At 35.5% G+C, this 17,715-nt stretch overlaps 1 protein-coding gene across 4 annotated transcripts in view; it reads left to right on the forward strand.

The window, feature by feature from the left end:
- RABGAP1L (RAB GTPase activating protein 1 like) overlaps positions 1 to 17,715 on the forward strand; it is a 423,826-nt gene that overhangs the window by 97,936 nt on the left and 308,175 nt on the right. For all 4 annotated transcript variants that reach the window (XM_019725918.2, XM_074322089.1, XM_019725841.2 and 1 more), the window contains exon 12: positions 14,265 to 14,358. In XM_019725918.2, the coding sequence (XP_019581477.2) occupies positions 14,265 to 14,358 (94 nt within the window). The remainder of the gene's footprint in view (positions 1 to 14,264; positions 14,359 to 17,715) is intronic.

The raw sequence follows: 17,715 nt of genomic DNA on the forward strand, positions 1-17,715 counted from the left end.
TTCTCTGTCCGACATATTTCAGTTAGCATAGTACCCTCTAGGTCCATCCATGTTGTCACAGATGGTAAAATTTCATTCTTTTTTATGGCTGAGTAATATTCCATTGTATATATATATATATGTACCACTATTCTTTATTCAGTCGTCTATCGATGGACATTTAGGTTGTTTTCATATCTTGGCTATTGTAAGTAATGCTGCAATGGATATAGGGATGCATGTATCTTTTTGAATTAGTGTTTTGGATTTCTTTGGATAAATACTCAGAAGTGGAATTGCTAGATTATACGGCAGTTCTATTTTCAGTTTTTTGAGGAAGCTGCGTACTATTTTCCATAGTGGCTGCACCAATTTGCAGGCCCACCAGCAGTGCACGAGATTTCACTTTTCTCCTCATCCTCGCCAACACTTGTTTGTTTACTTATTGATCATAGACATTCTGAAGGAGTAAGGTGATATCTCATGTGGTTTTTATTTGCATTTCTCTGATGATTAGTGATATTGAGCATCTTTCATATGTCTATTGGCCATCTGTATGTCCTCTTTGGAGAATTGTTTATTCAGCTCTTCTGCCCATTTTTTAATTGAATTGTTTGTTTGTTTTTTGGTATTAAGTTGTATGAGTTCTTTATAAATTTTGGTATTAACCTCTTATCAGATGTATCATTGGTGAATATCTTCTCCCATTTGGTAGGTTGTCTTCGTTTTGTTGATGGTTTCCTTTGCTGTGCAAAACTTATTCGTTTGATGTAGTCCCATTTGTTTATTTTTTTCTCTCATTTTCCTTGCCCGAGAAGATGCATCAGAAAAAAATATTACTAAGAACAATGTCAAAGAGTTTTCTGCCTATGTCTTCTTCTAGGAGTTTTATGGTTTCATTTCTTATATTTAAGTCTTTAATCCAATTTGAGTTTATTCTTGTACATGGTGTAAGAAGGTGGTCCAGTTTTTTTTTTTTTTTGCATGTATCTGTCCAGTTTTCTTATCACCATTTACTGAAGAGACTGCCTTTTCCTCACTGTGTAGTCTTGCCTCCTTTGTTATGGATTAATTGACCACATAGGCCCTGGGTTTGTTTCTGGGCTCTCATTTCTGTTCCATTGATCTATGTGTGTATTTTTACGCCAGTACTATGCTGTTTTGATTACTATAGCTTTGTAATATACTTTGATATCAAGTGGCATTATACCTCCAACTTCATTCTTCTTTCTCAGGATTGCTGTGCCTCTTCAGGGTATTTTTTTTGGAACCATATACATTTTAGAATGATTTGTTCTACTTATGTGAAAAATACCATTGATATTTTGATAGGGATTGCATTGACTCTGTAGATTGCTTTGGGTAGAATGGACATTGTAATGATGTTAAGTCTCCCTATCCATGAGCACGGTATATGCTTCCATTTATTTGTATCTTCTTCAGTTTCTTTCTTCAGTGTCTTACAGTTTTCCGAGTACAGGTCTTTTACCTCCTCGGTTAAATTTATTTCTAGATATTTTATTTTTTTGATGCAATCATAAATGGGATTGTTTTCTTAATTTCTTTCTGACAGTTCATTATTGATGTATAAAAATGCAACCAATTTCTGATATTAATTTTGTATCCTGCTACTTTACTGAATTCATATATCAGTTCTCACAGTTTGATGGAATCTTTCGGGTTCTCTATCTACAGTATCATGTCATCTGCAAATAAAGAGTTTTACTTCTTGCTTTCCAACTTGGATGCCTTTTATTTCTTTTTCGTTTCTGATTGCTGTGGCTTGGACTTCCAATAATATATTGAATAACAGTGGTGATACTGGACATCCTTGCCTTATTCCTGATCTTAAGGAGAATGCTTTTTGCTTTTCCCCATTGAGTATGATACTAGCTGTGTGATTGTCATGTATGGACTTTATTATTTTGACATATGTTCCTTTTATATCCACTCTGCTGAGAGTTTTTATCATAAATGGATGCTGGATTTTGTCAAACGTTTTTCTGCATCTATTGATATAACCGTATGATTTTTATTTTTCGTTTTGTTTATGTGGTAGATCATGTTAATTGATTTGCAGACATTGAACCAATCTTACATACCAGGAATAAATCCCACTTGATTGTGGTGTGTTGTTGAATTTGGTTTGCTAATATTTTGTTGAGGATTTTTGCATCTGTGTTCATCAGAGATATTATCCTATAATTTTCTTTTTTTGTAATGCCTTTGTCTGGTTTTGGAATCAGGGTAATGATGGCCTCATAAAATGAGCTTCCCTCCTTTTGAATTTTTTGTGATAGTTTGAGAAAGATAGGTGTTAATTCTTCTTTGAATGTTTGGTAAAATTCACCTGTGAAGTCATCTCTGGTCCAGGACTTCTATCATTTTTTCTCTTTGTCTTGTTTTTGGAGAAGGTTAAAGATCAGTGTTTCATTTACCTGTTATATGTTGCTTTAGGTGTTTTAATCTAAGGCATCTTGTGTACCCAGTCCAACTCTGGACTTTTTTGTTCCTACTTCTATTATAGAATATATTCTGCTCTGTTGTCATATACCTATATCCATTTCTTTTTCTCTACTAGAACGTAAATTTCTTAAAGGCAGGGAATATGTCCATTTCACCTTTTTAAGCTTGGTCATGTAGTGAGTGCTTAGTAAATATTTGAATGAATGAGTAATTGATTAATTTTTGGTTCATTTTACTTGTATCTGTTTTTAACTTCTGCCTCAAATTATTTTTTGTAAATGGATAAGGTAGATATAAATAAGATACAATGCACTACTGGTGTGGGCTTTATATATCTAATTTCCTAAATCATCAGTTTCTTAATACATGAAGAGGATGTGATATTATAATAATAGTTACCATTTGTTGATGGTTTACTGTAAACTAGGTACTTAGAGCTTTCCCTCAAATGGACCTTTCTCAGGGCCCTTGCATATATTGTTCCTTGTTTGGAAGTAACTTCTGCTAGCCTCATTTTTCTCATCACTTATTTTAGACCTCAGTTCAAGGCTCAAGTGTCACCTCTTCAGATAGTCTTCCTACCACTTCTGGCTAAAGTGGGCACTTTCTTTTCCCCTTAATTATTTTTCTGGGAGTCTTCCTTTAGACACTGAAGCAGTGTTAGTCTTCCTACCATCTTGCTCTAATGGTACTTTGAACACACCAACCACTATAATAATTCTTAAAATGCTTTATTTACAAGTATGATCTTTTTAAAATTTCATTTCTCTCACCTTCTAGAGTGTGAGTTCCTAAGGGGCAGATGGTACTTTATTCTTTGAGTTCCTATTGCCTAGTGTGTGGCAAGTGTTAAGTAAATATTTGTTTAATGAATGGAAATCTCTTTTAAATGTTAGATTTAGAGAGCAACAACATATTGTGTTTCAAAAATCTGTTAATGGAAGTTCTAATAGATGATACAGGGGTAAGTAAGTGTACAGAAAAGAGCATAGCAGGCCTTAGACTGCTATTTTTAGAAAAGCATGTTTGCAAGGTTGGCCCTTGGCTGGTATTGAAAAACTTACGTTTTAGGAGGGTTCCCACCATTTCCTACCTGAGAAGAGTGGCTCACTGTGCTTAAACTGTTTGTACTAACAATATGGTTTATGTTGAACCCCTATTTTCCTTCTGGAGTCTGGAATTTTGGAACACCCCAGGCAGAGGGAACTTACATGACTAGCCCTAATAAAAACTTGGACACTGAGTCTCTCATGAACTTTCCTGGCAGACAACCTTTCACTCGTGCTGGGGAGGAATTAAGTGTGTCCTATGTGACTTCACTGGGAGAGAAGTCTGGAAAGTTACCCATGTGCCTTTTTCCTTGCTGATTTTGCTTTGTATCCACGCACTGTAATAAATCGTAAGTGGGGAGCATTTTCTCAATCCCTGGAGATTTTGCTTCCCAGCAGTTGTCAGTGTGGCTCAAATAAACTCTTACAAGCTTTAAAAAAAATTAAAATAAAAAATAAATTGTAAGTGTAAGTAAAAATAAATGCTGAGTCCTGTCTTCCTAGCAAATCAATGAACTTGGGGGTGATTTTGAAGACCTCTGATATAATAAGATAAATAAATTTTCTCTCCTTCTAATTCAGGGAGAGATGACTATTAATAAATAAGAAAATATCAAGAACTAATAAAACCATTCAGATAATTAAAATTGGTTAGCTGGTCTGGGTAGCTGCTTTAGATTGGGTGTTCTGTAAAAAATTTCTCTGAGGAGGAGGCATTTAAACTAAGATCTAAGTGACACAAGGAAGCCAGTCGTTGAAAAATGGGAAAAAAGCATCTCAGGAGAGGGAACAGTTAGTGCAGAGCTTCAAAGGTGGAACTGTGCTTGGTGTGTTTGAAGAAGAGAAAGGAGGACAGATGACCAAAGGGTAGGGAGCAAGCACGAGAGGGGACAAGACAGATGTAGACAGGTAGCTAGGTGACATCATGGAAGATTTGATTCGTGGTTTTAGAAAAACCACACCGGCTGTGCCTGCAAAATGGAGGTCGGTGGACTGGGCGTAGAAACAGGGCGACCCTTTGGGAGACTCTTACAGTAACCTCTGCCAAAATGCTGGCGGCTTGGACTAGGCTTGTAATTTGTAGAGGGAGAAAAGGAGTTAGATTTGAGAGATGTTGTGGAGGTGGAGTCACCAGCTCGAGTAATGAAATGTAGGTGTTAAGGGTAGAAGGCTTCAAGAATAACTTGTCGATTTTCAGTGTGAACAACTGGATAGGATTCATAGTGCTGTCATTTATGCAACTGGTGTGTGTGGGGGTGCGGGGGGTCAGGGAAATACAGGTATGGGAAGAATGAGTTTTGTTTGCGATCTTATCAGATACCCACATGGAAATGTCATGTAGGCAATTGATATACAGGTTCTGAAAATACTGTTTCTCATTTTAGTTATCACACATTAATTGAATGCTTCCCAATTGCCAAGTACTTCGGTAAGGTGAGGAATACAATGATGACTGGAACAGTCTCTTCCTTAAGCAAGTCACTTAGTCCTGAAAGGAAGGCAGGCAAGTACTGAGGCCAGTGCACAGAGATGTGTTACCATAGGGCCATGCAGAGAATGCTTAGCAGGCCAATCAGAATGGCACTGACACTCCTAAATCTCGAGGTTTTTTTTTTTTTTTAAGGAATACATTATTTTCTGTTGTTTTCACAATTACAATTTATTGCCACTTTTGATTTTTAAAGTCCTTGTGTGCAAGAGCCAGTCTATGTTAAAGACTAACCTAAATCTATTTTGGCACTTTCTGTGCCCCTCCCCCCACCCATTGTGTTTTATAGTTGGCAATCTCTTTATCAGTCAGTCCATTTTCCCTTATGTACAACCCATTTCTTCCAGATTTTACACTCACCTCCTATCCCTCCTCCCCTACTTTGGAAACATTTATCCATCTCTCTTCCTCCCTCGTTTTCTCCCTCTGTACACACACACACACACACACACACACACACACACACACGCACACACACGCACACACGCGCACACACACACACACACACACACACTCAACTCACATATTACACATGCAGGCAGATGGATAGTTACTCTGTCTTATCATGAATAGTTATCTCGTTTTCTCAGTAGCTCAGCTTGGTTCATATTAAGAAGTATAGACACTCGGGAGGGGAATATATTTACCACCCCTCAATTTATTTTGAAATAAGAGTCATAAATAATACATTCAAATAGACAGGTTCAAATTTTTTAAATTGTTTAACTATACTAGCTTCTCCAAACATAACGAGCTGTATACATTAAAACGTTTTCACTGCGACATTGGTCAATAGTCAAATGATATTTCCATGCCACTGACTGTGGCATGCAACTTTACCCCACGAGCTCAGTGTTCCCGAAAGGAAGTTTAGGAAAGCAGACATACATTTTCCCATATTTTTGTGTTTTTCAAGAATGAATAACAATAGGAAATTTTTATACTTTAAAGCAATCATTTATTTTAATGTAGCACCTTGACTGTATTTACTTAAAATATAAATACTGTAATTATTTTTTGTGGATTTCTGACACATTTTGGAGAACAAACTTGAAATCAACGCAGGGAAAAGGTTAAATATCTATAGCTGTTTGTATGTCAATCATACCTCAATAAAGCAGTAAAAAACAGAAAATGTGCAGAAAATTTAAATGCATTTCCCAATAACTGAAATACAAAATATAATAAATATCTAAATAAATTCTAAATGTTATTAATATCCCAGAAAACTGTAAAAAGCGATGAACACATACACAAACACGGAAGAATATGTCAGCCTCATGATTAAGAAAGCAGTTTGCTGAATGCTGTTAATTGTCCTTCAGATGAAGTGTCTTGGCTGCCCTAGTTCTCTTGAGTATGGTAGATGGGTTTCAGCGATTTATGATACATTTTTATTAATCACTTATGCTTAGCTACTACAGGGATTATTAATTAGAAACCTGTAATTAGATTCAGAATGACAGTGATGATGATTCTTTTGGAAAGAAATCATGCAATGTGTGGTCTCCTCTATCTTGAATCTTCTCTCTGTAATAAATCACCTTGCTTTCAACACTGAGAAATGTTAAAATTTTTCAGAAATTAAGGATGATCTTTTGTTTAAATTTAATGATTTACATTTGTATATCAACTTCATATAGAACAAGTATATTCTAACTCTGTCATGTGAGAGATCATATTATATTCAAGGTCATACAAATGTGGTTATAGTTTTGGCTGTTCAAAATGACATTATTTACTACTAAGTAATCAAAATAAATCACTTTTGTACTGTTTTAGGTTGACAGGTATTATACAGACCTGTATTCCTATAGGTTTTGCAGAATTAGTAAGGTTGTGGAGTTTTCTCCCAATTATTTAGAAGAGAGTTTATAGCAAGCTCTGATTCCTTGTGTTATTTTCAGCAAACATTTATTACTGATAAAAAGGGGATAAAATTAAGGGGGAAATTTCCGAAAACCCTCAGTAGTCACATTTTATCTGTGCTTACTTTTCAACGTTTTTATTTTATGAATAATCCTTCAGTTCAAAAGAAGAGAGATTTTTGTGCCTATTTGCTCCTAATTTTGTGATGTGTTTTAAACTTTATTTGAAAAAAGCATTGTGTATGTATTTTTTTTTCCTTTTACAATGTCTGTTGATACGAGTTCTGAAAATTTTCTTTTATGAGTAGGATGAAAAACATTGCTACTAGAAACACAATTTTTTATGGAAAAAACTGAAATTATTTTGATTGAAGTATCATACATACATCATACCTATTTATTTTGTTTGATCTAAAAATTTACATCTATGTATCTTGTCTTGATGTTGTAAAATTGGTTTCCGCTCTCTGCATATTAGAAATTAGTGGATAATAAAAAATGTGGGATGCTTTTTTAGTTACTTTGAAATGCTGGGCAGGAAACTGAGGACTCAATAATAATAATAGAAACTGAAGACTGAATAATAATATCTTAACAACAACTAACATGTGAGTACTACTGTGTCCAGGCACTGCGTTTAGTACCTCACATTCATTTTCACTTAATTTTTACAGCACTGTGTGATTGATGCTATCATTACCATTTCACTTATGTTTAGATTAAAGAAAGCGGTAGTCCTATAGTATCAGTCTGACTGCAGCTGTGTGGTCCTGCTTTCTGAAGGAGACCGATAACTGCAGGGAAACTGAAATCAATGAGGAAAATGTTCATGAAAAAATGATTGAAGTTAGGGATATTAGAGGAGTCTCTACCAAACCCTACTCCCTAAATTAAGCAAAGTCTCTCAGAGACCTCTTCTGAAGTGAAACTTTATAGAGGAAGTTGGGACTACTCAATTACTTTAACTGTATGAACATATTCTAAAAGTAAAGCAGTAACAAAGAATGGATCTTTCCATCCATGCCAAAGGCTACTGTCTAAAGACAAATACGACATCGTCCCAGCCCTCTCAAAGCTTGGATTACAAGAGAGGGAAACAGACCTGCAAAACATGAATGTTACAGATATTAAGTACATGAGTAAATAATGAAAACAGGAATGTTTTCATGAAAGCCTTACAGATATTGTTGCAGGAGCCAAAAAGGAAGAATGGGCCAGTTTTCTGGGGCGTGGGAGTTGACAAAGGCAGTGTAATGCTTCAGTGGACCCTGCAGTTCCCTTTAGCTATCTTACTCTCACCTCCCTGTACTTCATGAGCTTGCATAAAGCAAACTCTACATTTGCTGTCTCCACTTCCCACCCATTCATTCTTCAATCTTGCACTCTATCTTCTATCCCAGTACTCTACATTATAGGCATTATATTTGTTGGATAAAAACAGCTTTTTTTTTTAATATGCTTAGTTTACCGAAGCTAATGAGGACATTCTTATCAACTATCTGTGCACAAGCTATTACATTTTTTTTTTTAATTGGGGAATACTACGGGACAGTGTGTTTCTCCAGGTCCCATCAGCTCCAAGTCGTTGTCCTTCAATCTAGTTGTGGAGGGCGCAGCTCAGCTCCAAGTCCAGTCACTGTTTTCAATCTTAGTTGCAGGGGGCACAGCCCACCATCCTATGTGGGAATTGAACCGGCAACCTTGTTGTTAAGAGCTTGTGCTCTAACCAACTGAGCCATCCGGTCACCCCTCTGCAAGTGGCAGCTCGTTGTCTTCGATCTAGTTGTGGAGGGCACAGCTCACTGGTCCATGTGGGAATCGAACCGGCATTCCCTGTTGTTCAGAGCTCACGCTCTAACCAACTGAGCCATTCCGCCGCCCCCAAACAGCTTTTGATAGTTAACATTTATATGGCTCTTGCCTTTTGCCAGGCACTGTGTTTTGCACATAACTTGCTTAATTCCTAAAACTATACTATAGATACTATTATTATTTCCATTTTATAAATAGGCAGCCGAAGCACAGAGAGGTTGGATCACAGGTGAGTGGCGGAATGGGGTTTCAAATCCAGGCAGTTTGGCTCCAAAATTCATTAAGATATGAATGACTGAATGAACCTGATTTCAATCTACCCATGTCTGTGCACAGATGCCTATATACTAAATGTCACCAGTTTTCAAGGAATACATTCTCTCTAGTTGTAATGGATTTACATTCCCTCCTTTCCCCACCCGTTTTTCTCCCCTCCCCGCCAATTCATTCAGGCAACTTTTAACACTCTTATGGCCAAGTACTAATCTATTCAGTTGTAATATAGAAATAAAGTTAGTCTCCACAGCCAAGAAACTGAAAGTCTGATGGGAGAAGATGTAGAAGAAAGTAGACATTGTAATATGGTGTGATAAGTGCTGTGATGAGGGGGGGCACTTGGCCCAGCCAGAAGAAGGTAACCCCCAACCTGGATTTGGGTGGAAAGGTGGGATTTAGCCAAGGATGGGATCCCAACCTTCTAGCATTTGTCTTTTTTTTTTTTTAATGTAGAATGAGATACAGTTGCTTTTTCAAAACTTTCGGAGTTACCCTTCTACATAGCTGCATGGTTCCATTGTTTCTTTTTCCTTCTTTGTCATGTTCTACTTGCCAACCTCCTCACTATGGTTTTTTTGTTTGTTTGTTTGTTTGTTTGTTTGTTTGTTTTTTACGGCACGTTGGTCTCCGATGTCTTTTTCATTCTTATTTATTTCTTTCATCCTATCTAGAAGCTCTGTCTGGCCTAATATCGTAGGAACTTTAACTTACTTTCCTTCAGCCCCATTTTTTTTCCCTGTCTCCCAGGATGGCCAATGAGTATTTAAAACACTCATGGGCAGTAGTTTCTGCAGCAAAGAAGAGAGAGATCTGGCTCACACTCTTGATGTCACTGGGATATCAATTTCATATTTATTCTTCCTAAGCACCAAGGGGAATACCCCTAAAACCTCTCCATTAAATCTGTTGTTCCCAATGTAGTGTTTCTTGGGCATGTTGCTTTAAATGTGCCTGGCTTTTTCATTCTTGGCTCTGGTTCCCAGTATTTGCTAGATGTTGGCAATTAGTACAGACTGGTATCTGATAAATGCCAAACACAGTCTCCTATAGAAACATGGTATGAAAAACTATAAGGATAGGTATTTGACTCTGGTTTCAAACTGAATATTTGACTCTAGTTTCAAACTGAGATTAAATCCCATCTCTCCATCACTTATTAGCAGGGTAACCTTGGGCAAGTTATGTAACCTCTCAGTGCCTTAATTTTCTCATCTTTAAAGTGGGCAAACGAGTAGTGACTACTTCATTAGGTTATTTGGAGGATGAAATGAGGTAATACCTATAAAACTTGGAATACTCGTAGTGCCTAGAATATAAATAAAAAAGGCCGACACTTTTCCCAAGAAGACACAACAAACAGCAAACAGATATATGAAAAAATGCTCAACATCACTAATCATTTGGGAAATGCAAATCAAAACCACAGTGATACATGTCACACCTGTTAGAATGGCTGTTATCAACAAGACAAGTAATAACAAGTGTTGGAGAGATTGGGGGAAAAAGGAACCCTCGATTTACATTCCCTGGTGGGAATATAAATTGGTACAGCCACTATGGAAAACAGTATGGAGGTTTCTCAAAAAATTAAGAATAGAACTACCATATGATCCAGTAATTCCTCTTCTGGGTATGTACCCCCAAATTTGAAAACATTTATTTGTAAAGATATATGTACCCCTGTGTTCACTGCAACATTATTCATGAAGGCCAAGACATGGAAACAACTGAAGTGTCCTTTGATAGATAATTGGATAAAGAAGATGGTACAATATACAATGGAATATTACTCAGTAATAAGGAAAGATGAAATACCGCCATTTGTGGCAACATGGATGGGTCTTGAGCATATCATGCTAAGCGAAATAAGTTAGATGAAAAAAACTCACAACCATATGATTCACTCATATGTGGGATATAAACTGAAAGCAACAAATGAACAAGACAAGCAAACAAAAACTCATAGGCACAGACAACAGAATAGTGGTTACCAAAGGGTAAGGAGGGAGAGGAGGAGGTAGAAGAGGGAACAGGGGATCAAATATATGGTGACAGAAGGAGAACTGACTCTGGGTTGTGAACACGCAATGCAATATACAGAGGATGTATTACAGAATTGTACACTTGAAACCTATACAATCTTATTAACCATTGTCACCCCAATAAGTATAACAAAAAAATAAATGAAAGACGGGGATTTCTATCTTCCTTGGCTAAGTCTGATTTTTCTTCCAAATATTTGGCCCCTGACTTGCTGTCCTCTCAGCATTAATTATTCATCAGGGATCTGGTTTTACGAGTACTTCATTCAGTGTGCTTATTTTCTTCCCTTCTCCTGATGGTTTTCCTCTGCTAATCTAGGTGTTTACAGTTCTGATTTCCTTTTTGTGGTGGAAAATAACTTGGAAGATTGTCAGGAAAATGATACATTGTTATTTATCAGTGATGATTTTATGGTTCATTAGCAGAGCTTTATAATAATACAATAGGTTTTTGTTTCATATCGCAGTAGGAATTATTTAAAAGATAAAAATCCTTTTCCCATGCTTATTATAGTTATGCAGACTTATTGTAAAAGACAAGAATATTACAGAAATGTAAAACTTAAAAGTAAAAGATGTATTCCCCAGATATTTATTGAATGCCTACTCTGTGATAACATACTATTAGGTGCTGAAATAGCTTGGTGTATATTCTTACAGCAATTTTTAAAGGTCTTTGTAGTCATAAGCAATATTATTTACTAAAATAAAACCATCTTTAAAAATTACGCTTTTGTTTCTTGCTTTTCATTACAAAATAATATATTTTGGGTGGTTTTCATATTAGCATATAAAGTTTTACATAATTCTTTTAAATACTGGATAGTAGTTTTTGAATGACTATACCTTAATTTAATTAATAAAACTTTTGTTGATGGATTCTTGATAGTTTTCAATTTCTTATTGCAAGCAATGATACAATGGAAATCCTTTTATGTCTATCTCTGGCAATTGTATTTCTGGAGAATAAATTTCTAGAAATAGCGCTGCTGGATCTAAAAGTGTATTAATTTAGAATCTTAATAAGTTAAAAGATTGCTCTCATTTAAACATCAACTTTCTTGCCTGAATCCCCATACTTTTAACAACACAGGTATTATTTTTATTCTTTATACTCTCTGCCAATCTAATTGGTAAATATGTTTCATTGTTTAATTTGCATTGAAAAACTATTAATGAGATAGGGCTTTCGTTATTGGCTAGTTGTATTTTATATTTCGTGACCTATGCTCTATTCATGTCCTTGGCCCAATTCTCTGTTGGATATTCTTGTTTAGTAAAACCTTGGTATATTATTGAAAATAGCTCTGTGTAATATGTTGGAATTTTTTTTTTAATATACTGCATACCTTAGTTTTTAATTTATAGGTAGTCAGATTTCTTAATATTTCTTCTGGCATTTTGGTTTTGTTTCACGCTTAGGGCTTCCTGTTCCCACAAGAATCTGACAGATTCTCTATATTAATAGTAATTTCTGATTTTTATTATAATCAAGATTGGTGATGTTTTTTTTCCCATTTTTCTTTTTCCTTTTCATTGTGTTCTTAGATTTTGTTCTCCAATTTAGCATGTACAACTTCATCAAATATTTTGGAAATTTGTCATATTTTCTGTGGAGCAAATAGAGTTTAAGATGGGACCTTCTTAGATCCTGTTTAACTGAATACCAATTTCTAAGTACTTACATTAAACACTTGGTGCCACTTTGCAAGAAAGGTGGCAAGCAGTCCCTGCTTGCCTGAGGTGTAGTCTAAGTTTGACCTGTTTTCTGTGATTTTTAATAGTGACCCTTTTAACTCTCAAAAGTGCCTCGGTTTAGATGAAAAATAATAATGATTATAAACGATAGTTGTTTACAGAGGATAGTTCTTGAAGATACTTTACTATTAAGGCTTTAGTTGTTTTTGTTTACATTATTACTCCAATATTTAGTAATATTTCATTTGCTTTAGCTTTGAAAACATCTCTGATGTGTATTGTTTTCATGGTGAACTTGTTGCAGACTTTGGAAAGATGCTTGTGTGAGGTCATTGTAGAGCCGTGTGTTAGTGTCCACCCTCTGACCCTTCATCCCCATTTCCAGAAGAATGTTCGCTTTTTCAGTAATATGTCCCTCATAATTCTGGTTTATCCAATACTGTCTGAAAGCTGTTGAAGCATTGTCCTGTGTGTGTGCCTCTGTTTTGATTATATTTTACTAAAAATAGGATATAGTTTTTGGGTGTGGATGTGACCAAATCTCTTAACCTGGCCAAATAAACCTTTACCTATCACAGTAATGATATGCTGGTGTTGAATTAGCTACCAATCTGGATTAATTGATACCTGGCTCATTGGATGTATAGTAGGCTCAGTAATACTGTTCTTAACACAGATCCCTGTGGGAGTCACTTTATGCCACTCCCTAGTATAGGGTCGCAGCATCGGGAAACCTTGTACTTGCTGTCAGCCAGCCAGAGTCTTATCTGGCTTATTTTATCATTCAGGCAGTACTTCTCCAGCCTTCTCTTAGGTAGTACTGTGTCAAAGTCCTTGTTATAATGTAGATAAATTGTGCCCATTACATTTATTTTCTCTAGTAACTCTGTTACCCCTTAAAAGATTGATAGAACTTAGAATTACTCATTTTCACCACTGATTGTAAACTGTAACTCAACCCATCTTATTTTTTCTAAAACTATTATTTTACGTTTTGGAATGTTTTGTAAAGTTGCCATTTTAAAAGGCCAAACAGTTTCCTTTAGTCAAAAATATCTTGTACTTGTGAATATATGTTTAAAACCTTAAATTTTATTTTTACCTTTCAGGTTGTTGTTGGTCTGTTTGTATCGTTATATATGTGTTTCCCAGTGTTATATATTGATATATTTGTCTGACCCTGGTTTTAGTGTTTGTTAGTCTCACCAATAAAATATAACTATTTAAGACTATTAATCTGGTGAGTAGAGCATCATATAGGAGTTTCTAGTTATGTTACCATTAGCTTTTACATGTTACTCTTTGGATAAAGGTATTGTAGGTATTTTCAATTTCATACTATGTAAAGTGTGGGTAAGTATTTTCATAAAAAGTTTATGCTTTGAAAATGTTTCTCTGAACACTAAAGAAACATTACATGAATAAAGTTTTTACTGTTATTAATATTTTTTGCAATGGGTGTAATAATATAATCAGAAGTATTTTTTTAGCCACATAGTCATGTTTCTTGTTTTATAATATGTAAATATTTAATATAATATATAATATAATGTTTGTTGTCTTTGTTTTTGTGTTTCTTCTGCAGAGAGTGATAATGAACTCTCAAGTGGAACAGGTGATGTGTCTAAGGACTGTTCCCAGAAGATCCTATATTCTTGGGGAGAATTGCTAGGAAGATGGTAAAATTTTATTTTTTTAAAAAAATTTTATATTAATATAATTGATGTTGTAGTAGTTAAATTTTATATTACATAATTTGTTGTATTAATTAAAATCTATGTGTTTATATATCCTAATATCAATATTTTAATGTACTTGAAACCATAAAAGTTAAAATATAATTCATAGATACTTTTTATGCTTGGCTAGGTCTTCCCTCCAGCAGGGTCTTATTTAACTTGCTTTTGGAAGATTATTTGCCTTTTTATTTCAGTCAGACATAACATTGCTCAGAGTAGTCAATTTTATGCTTTATTACTGACACATGTAAATATCTGTTGTTAAAGGGTTACATTTCCTTTCTCTGCTAAGTCTGTTTCTACCAAAAGGGGCTGCAGAGTTTAGAAATACTCATTTCACCATTAATTATGAACTGTAGCTCAGCCTGTTTTATTCTTTCTGACTAAAACTATTACTTTACATTTTGGAGTATTTTATCTGGAGATACAAAAAAGTACTCTGTTTATATTTATTGTAAGTACTGTTTATATTTATTATAATTAAATTTTTTAAAAAGATCATATGTTGGTAAAATGGAAAAATCTTGCCAACGAAAGTATTCCACCATACCAATATAGACATATGGAAAACACGATTATTTGAGTATGCGAATCAGGTGATAAGCCTGCAGGTAGTCCAGGAGAAACTACAAAGTCTGGGAAGAATTTCACATTTTATACAGTAGAAGAAAGAACAATGAAAACTTCTTTTATCTTCTTATGAGTCAAGTTAATGTTTTTTATGGTAATCTCCTGTGCATATCCTGAGAGAGTCTTGAGTTAATTTGGAGATGTGTATTTACAGATCCAAGGCTTGGAAGGCTCATGACTTCTCATTGGAGAATCTGGAAACTGGTTTGTCCAATTCCTGATCAAAGTGTTGAGCCTGATATGTTTTTAGGGAGATACCCTAAGAGGAAGGAGGCCAGCTGCCTTGCCTTTGTTAAACAGAAATATAATTTATCTTACATGTACAAATATAAGATGAACAAATCTCAGAATTTCTTTATCTCATTAATTAATAAGGAATCAGTAAGGTATTAAAACCATTCAAAATGAGGGTTTGAATTAGAGATTCATATTTTCTACCTGAAATTCATTTGCCTAGCTAGGGACAAAAAACTTTTGCATTATTATCAGCTTTCTACACATTATCTTCTATTTGTTGAGAGCTGTAAATTAGCCTGGTTAAGTACAAACAAAGGCTTATACCCCTTTGGCATCAGATAATTCTGAGAAGCTCCGACATACCACTGAAAGGGTGTTCAGTAATCTCTTTAGCCCGCATTGAAAATCTTTCACAGTTTTCCCATACACTATGTCCAGAGTTAGTGTATTCATGTAAACGTCGTCCACCTGTCTAAATTCATCTTATCTGTTTTTACTAATTTCATTTATGTTATTCCCCTCTTTAAGATGGACAATTTTCAATTTCGATGGCCCCGAGTTAGTGTTAAAGCAAAACTATTCGTGACACTTGTTAACGACAGTTAGGTAGACTATTCAAAGTGGGTCTCTTGTGATAGGTATTGGGATCCTGAAATGGGGTCTTGCAGTGGGGGAGAGAGACTGGGCTCGGTTCCAAATAACAGCAAAGAAAAGTGTGAATTTATGGCCAACGAGCACAGTGGAGGTCTGTGGATGGAAAATCAGTAAGAGGAAACTCCAGGGGTTTTAGGGGATCCCGGCTGAATTCCCCTGGCAAGATTCTACAGGCAGGATGCTCAGCTGTCACCTGGGGATGGTGAAGGGCGAGGTACCCAATTAGATACAGAGTGATCAGGTATTAAGGATGGCAGATTCTGTTAAGAATTTAAGAAACAAAATTCAAAGCAAATTTGAAGGTTTAATTAGCTCTATTCAATGATTCATGAATCGGGCATCTCCTATCCAAAGAGCTGTACAAAATGGAAGACTTTCATAGACAGGGACAGGGTGGGACTAACAAACAGTGCGTTGTTTCAGGCCAGGTCACTTGCCTTCAGTGGAAGACAGGGCCTGGCAGGCAGATGGCCTCACAAGTGCTGACCAGGAAATTCCAGGTTGACTGGCTAAGATTGCATTCCTTGGGAAGCCGAAACTTCCATTAAGTAGGTATGAAGTTTTGGTGTACTGACATGGGGCTTAGCACAAGTGACTCCATTTGGGCCTGTTGTTGAATTTGAGGCATTCGGAAGGATTATTTCTGAATAACTGCTTCTTGTTTTCAAATGGTGTCACTTGTGCTTAGTTGTCAGTTTTCTACACCGAGAGTACGGAAACTCAGCTACCCTCAAACCACAAATGTTTTTCTTATTCAAAAGTATAATCAGAACCAAACAATACATTATGAAAAAGATCCTTTTACAACTGACCCAGGTTCTCTTGTGGCATAATACTCTTTTGCTAATCTCTCTCTCTCTTTCTCTCTCTTTTTAAAAAATTTTTATTAAAAATATAGCTAACTTCTTTTGCTAATCTTAAACTCAGTTGGATAGTGAAGAAGAGGCAGCTGGAAGAAAGTTCCAGGTGTCAAATAGTTTACTCAGGTGTAAGTCTTCTCAAGAATAACCAGTACTCTCTCTCTACTTGACATATTTTGTGGACCATATTTAGCTATGGCGTGTTTCCAAGTTAACCAAAGTTACATTTTAATTTAAGTACATGAGAGAAATTTAAAGAATTGAAATGCATTTTTTTGTGTATGGTTACAAAAGAATTTAAGATCATTCTAAATATTTCAAACAGCACAGGAAAGTAAAAGGAATTCTTTCCCTCTTTATTCTATTACACAGATACTTTGGAGTCTATTCTTCCACATCTTTCCTTATACATGGTAAAAGCAGGTTTTAAAAAGCAATCAGCAATGGGGTTTGTGAGGGAGTAAAATGTATTGGAGAGACAGAGAAGGGAGAGAGAAAGGGAGAAAGAATATGAATATTTAAAATAATATCATATATACAATTTTGAGAAAGAGAGGATGTGTATCTAAAATGTTACCATATATGGCACTATTTTGGAACCTGCTTTGTTCACTTAGCAGCATAACTGTTCTTGAGTCGTGCATAGCATGGGAAATTGTATAAGCTCTACCTCTCTTTACTTCATTTTGCCTCAGGCCTGGTAGTATTGTCAGCCTAAGTGCTCTAATTCAACAGTATAAAAGTTTTCCTTGAAGAGAAAAAAAGAAAACAGAATGGATATAAATATGCTAGATTTTTAAAAATATTAATGGGATGAGTTCACTTGAACTTTTGAGTTGTCAAAGTTATTACGGTTTTTCCAGATGGCCCAGTTAGGACAGTATGGCGACAGCATGGAAAGGGCATGCCCAAACGG

This window comes from Rhinolophus sinicus, linkage group LG17 (assembly GCF_036562045.2).
Source record: "Rhinolophus sinicus isolate RSC01 linkage group LG17, ASM3656204v1, whole genome shotgun sequence".
In the NCBI taxonomy this organism is placed as follows: Eukaryota; Metazoa; Chordata; class Mammalia; order Chiroptera; family Rhinolophidae; genus Rhinolophus; species Rhinolophus sinicus.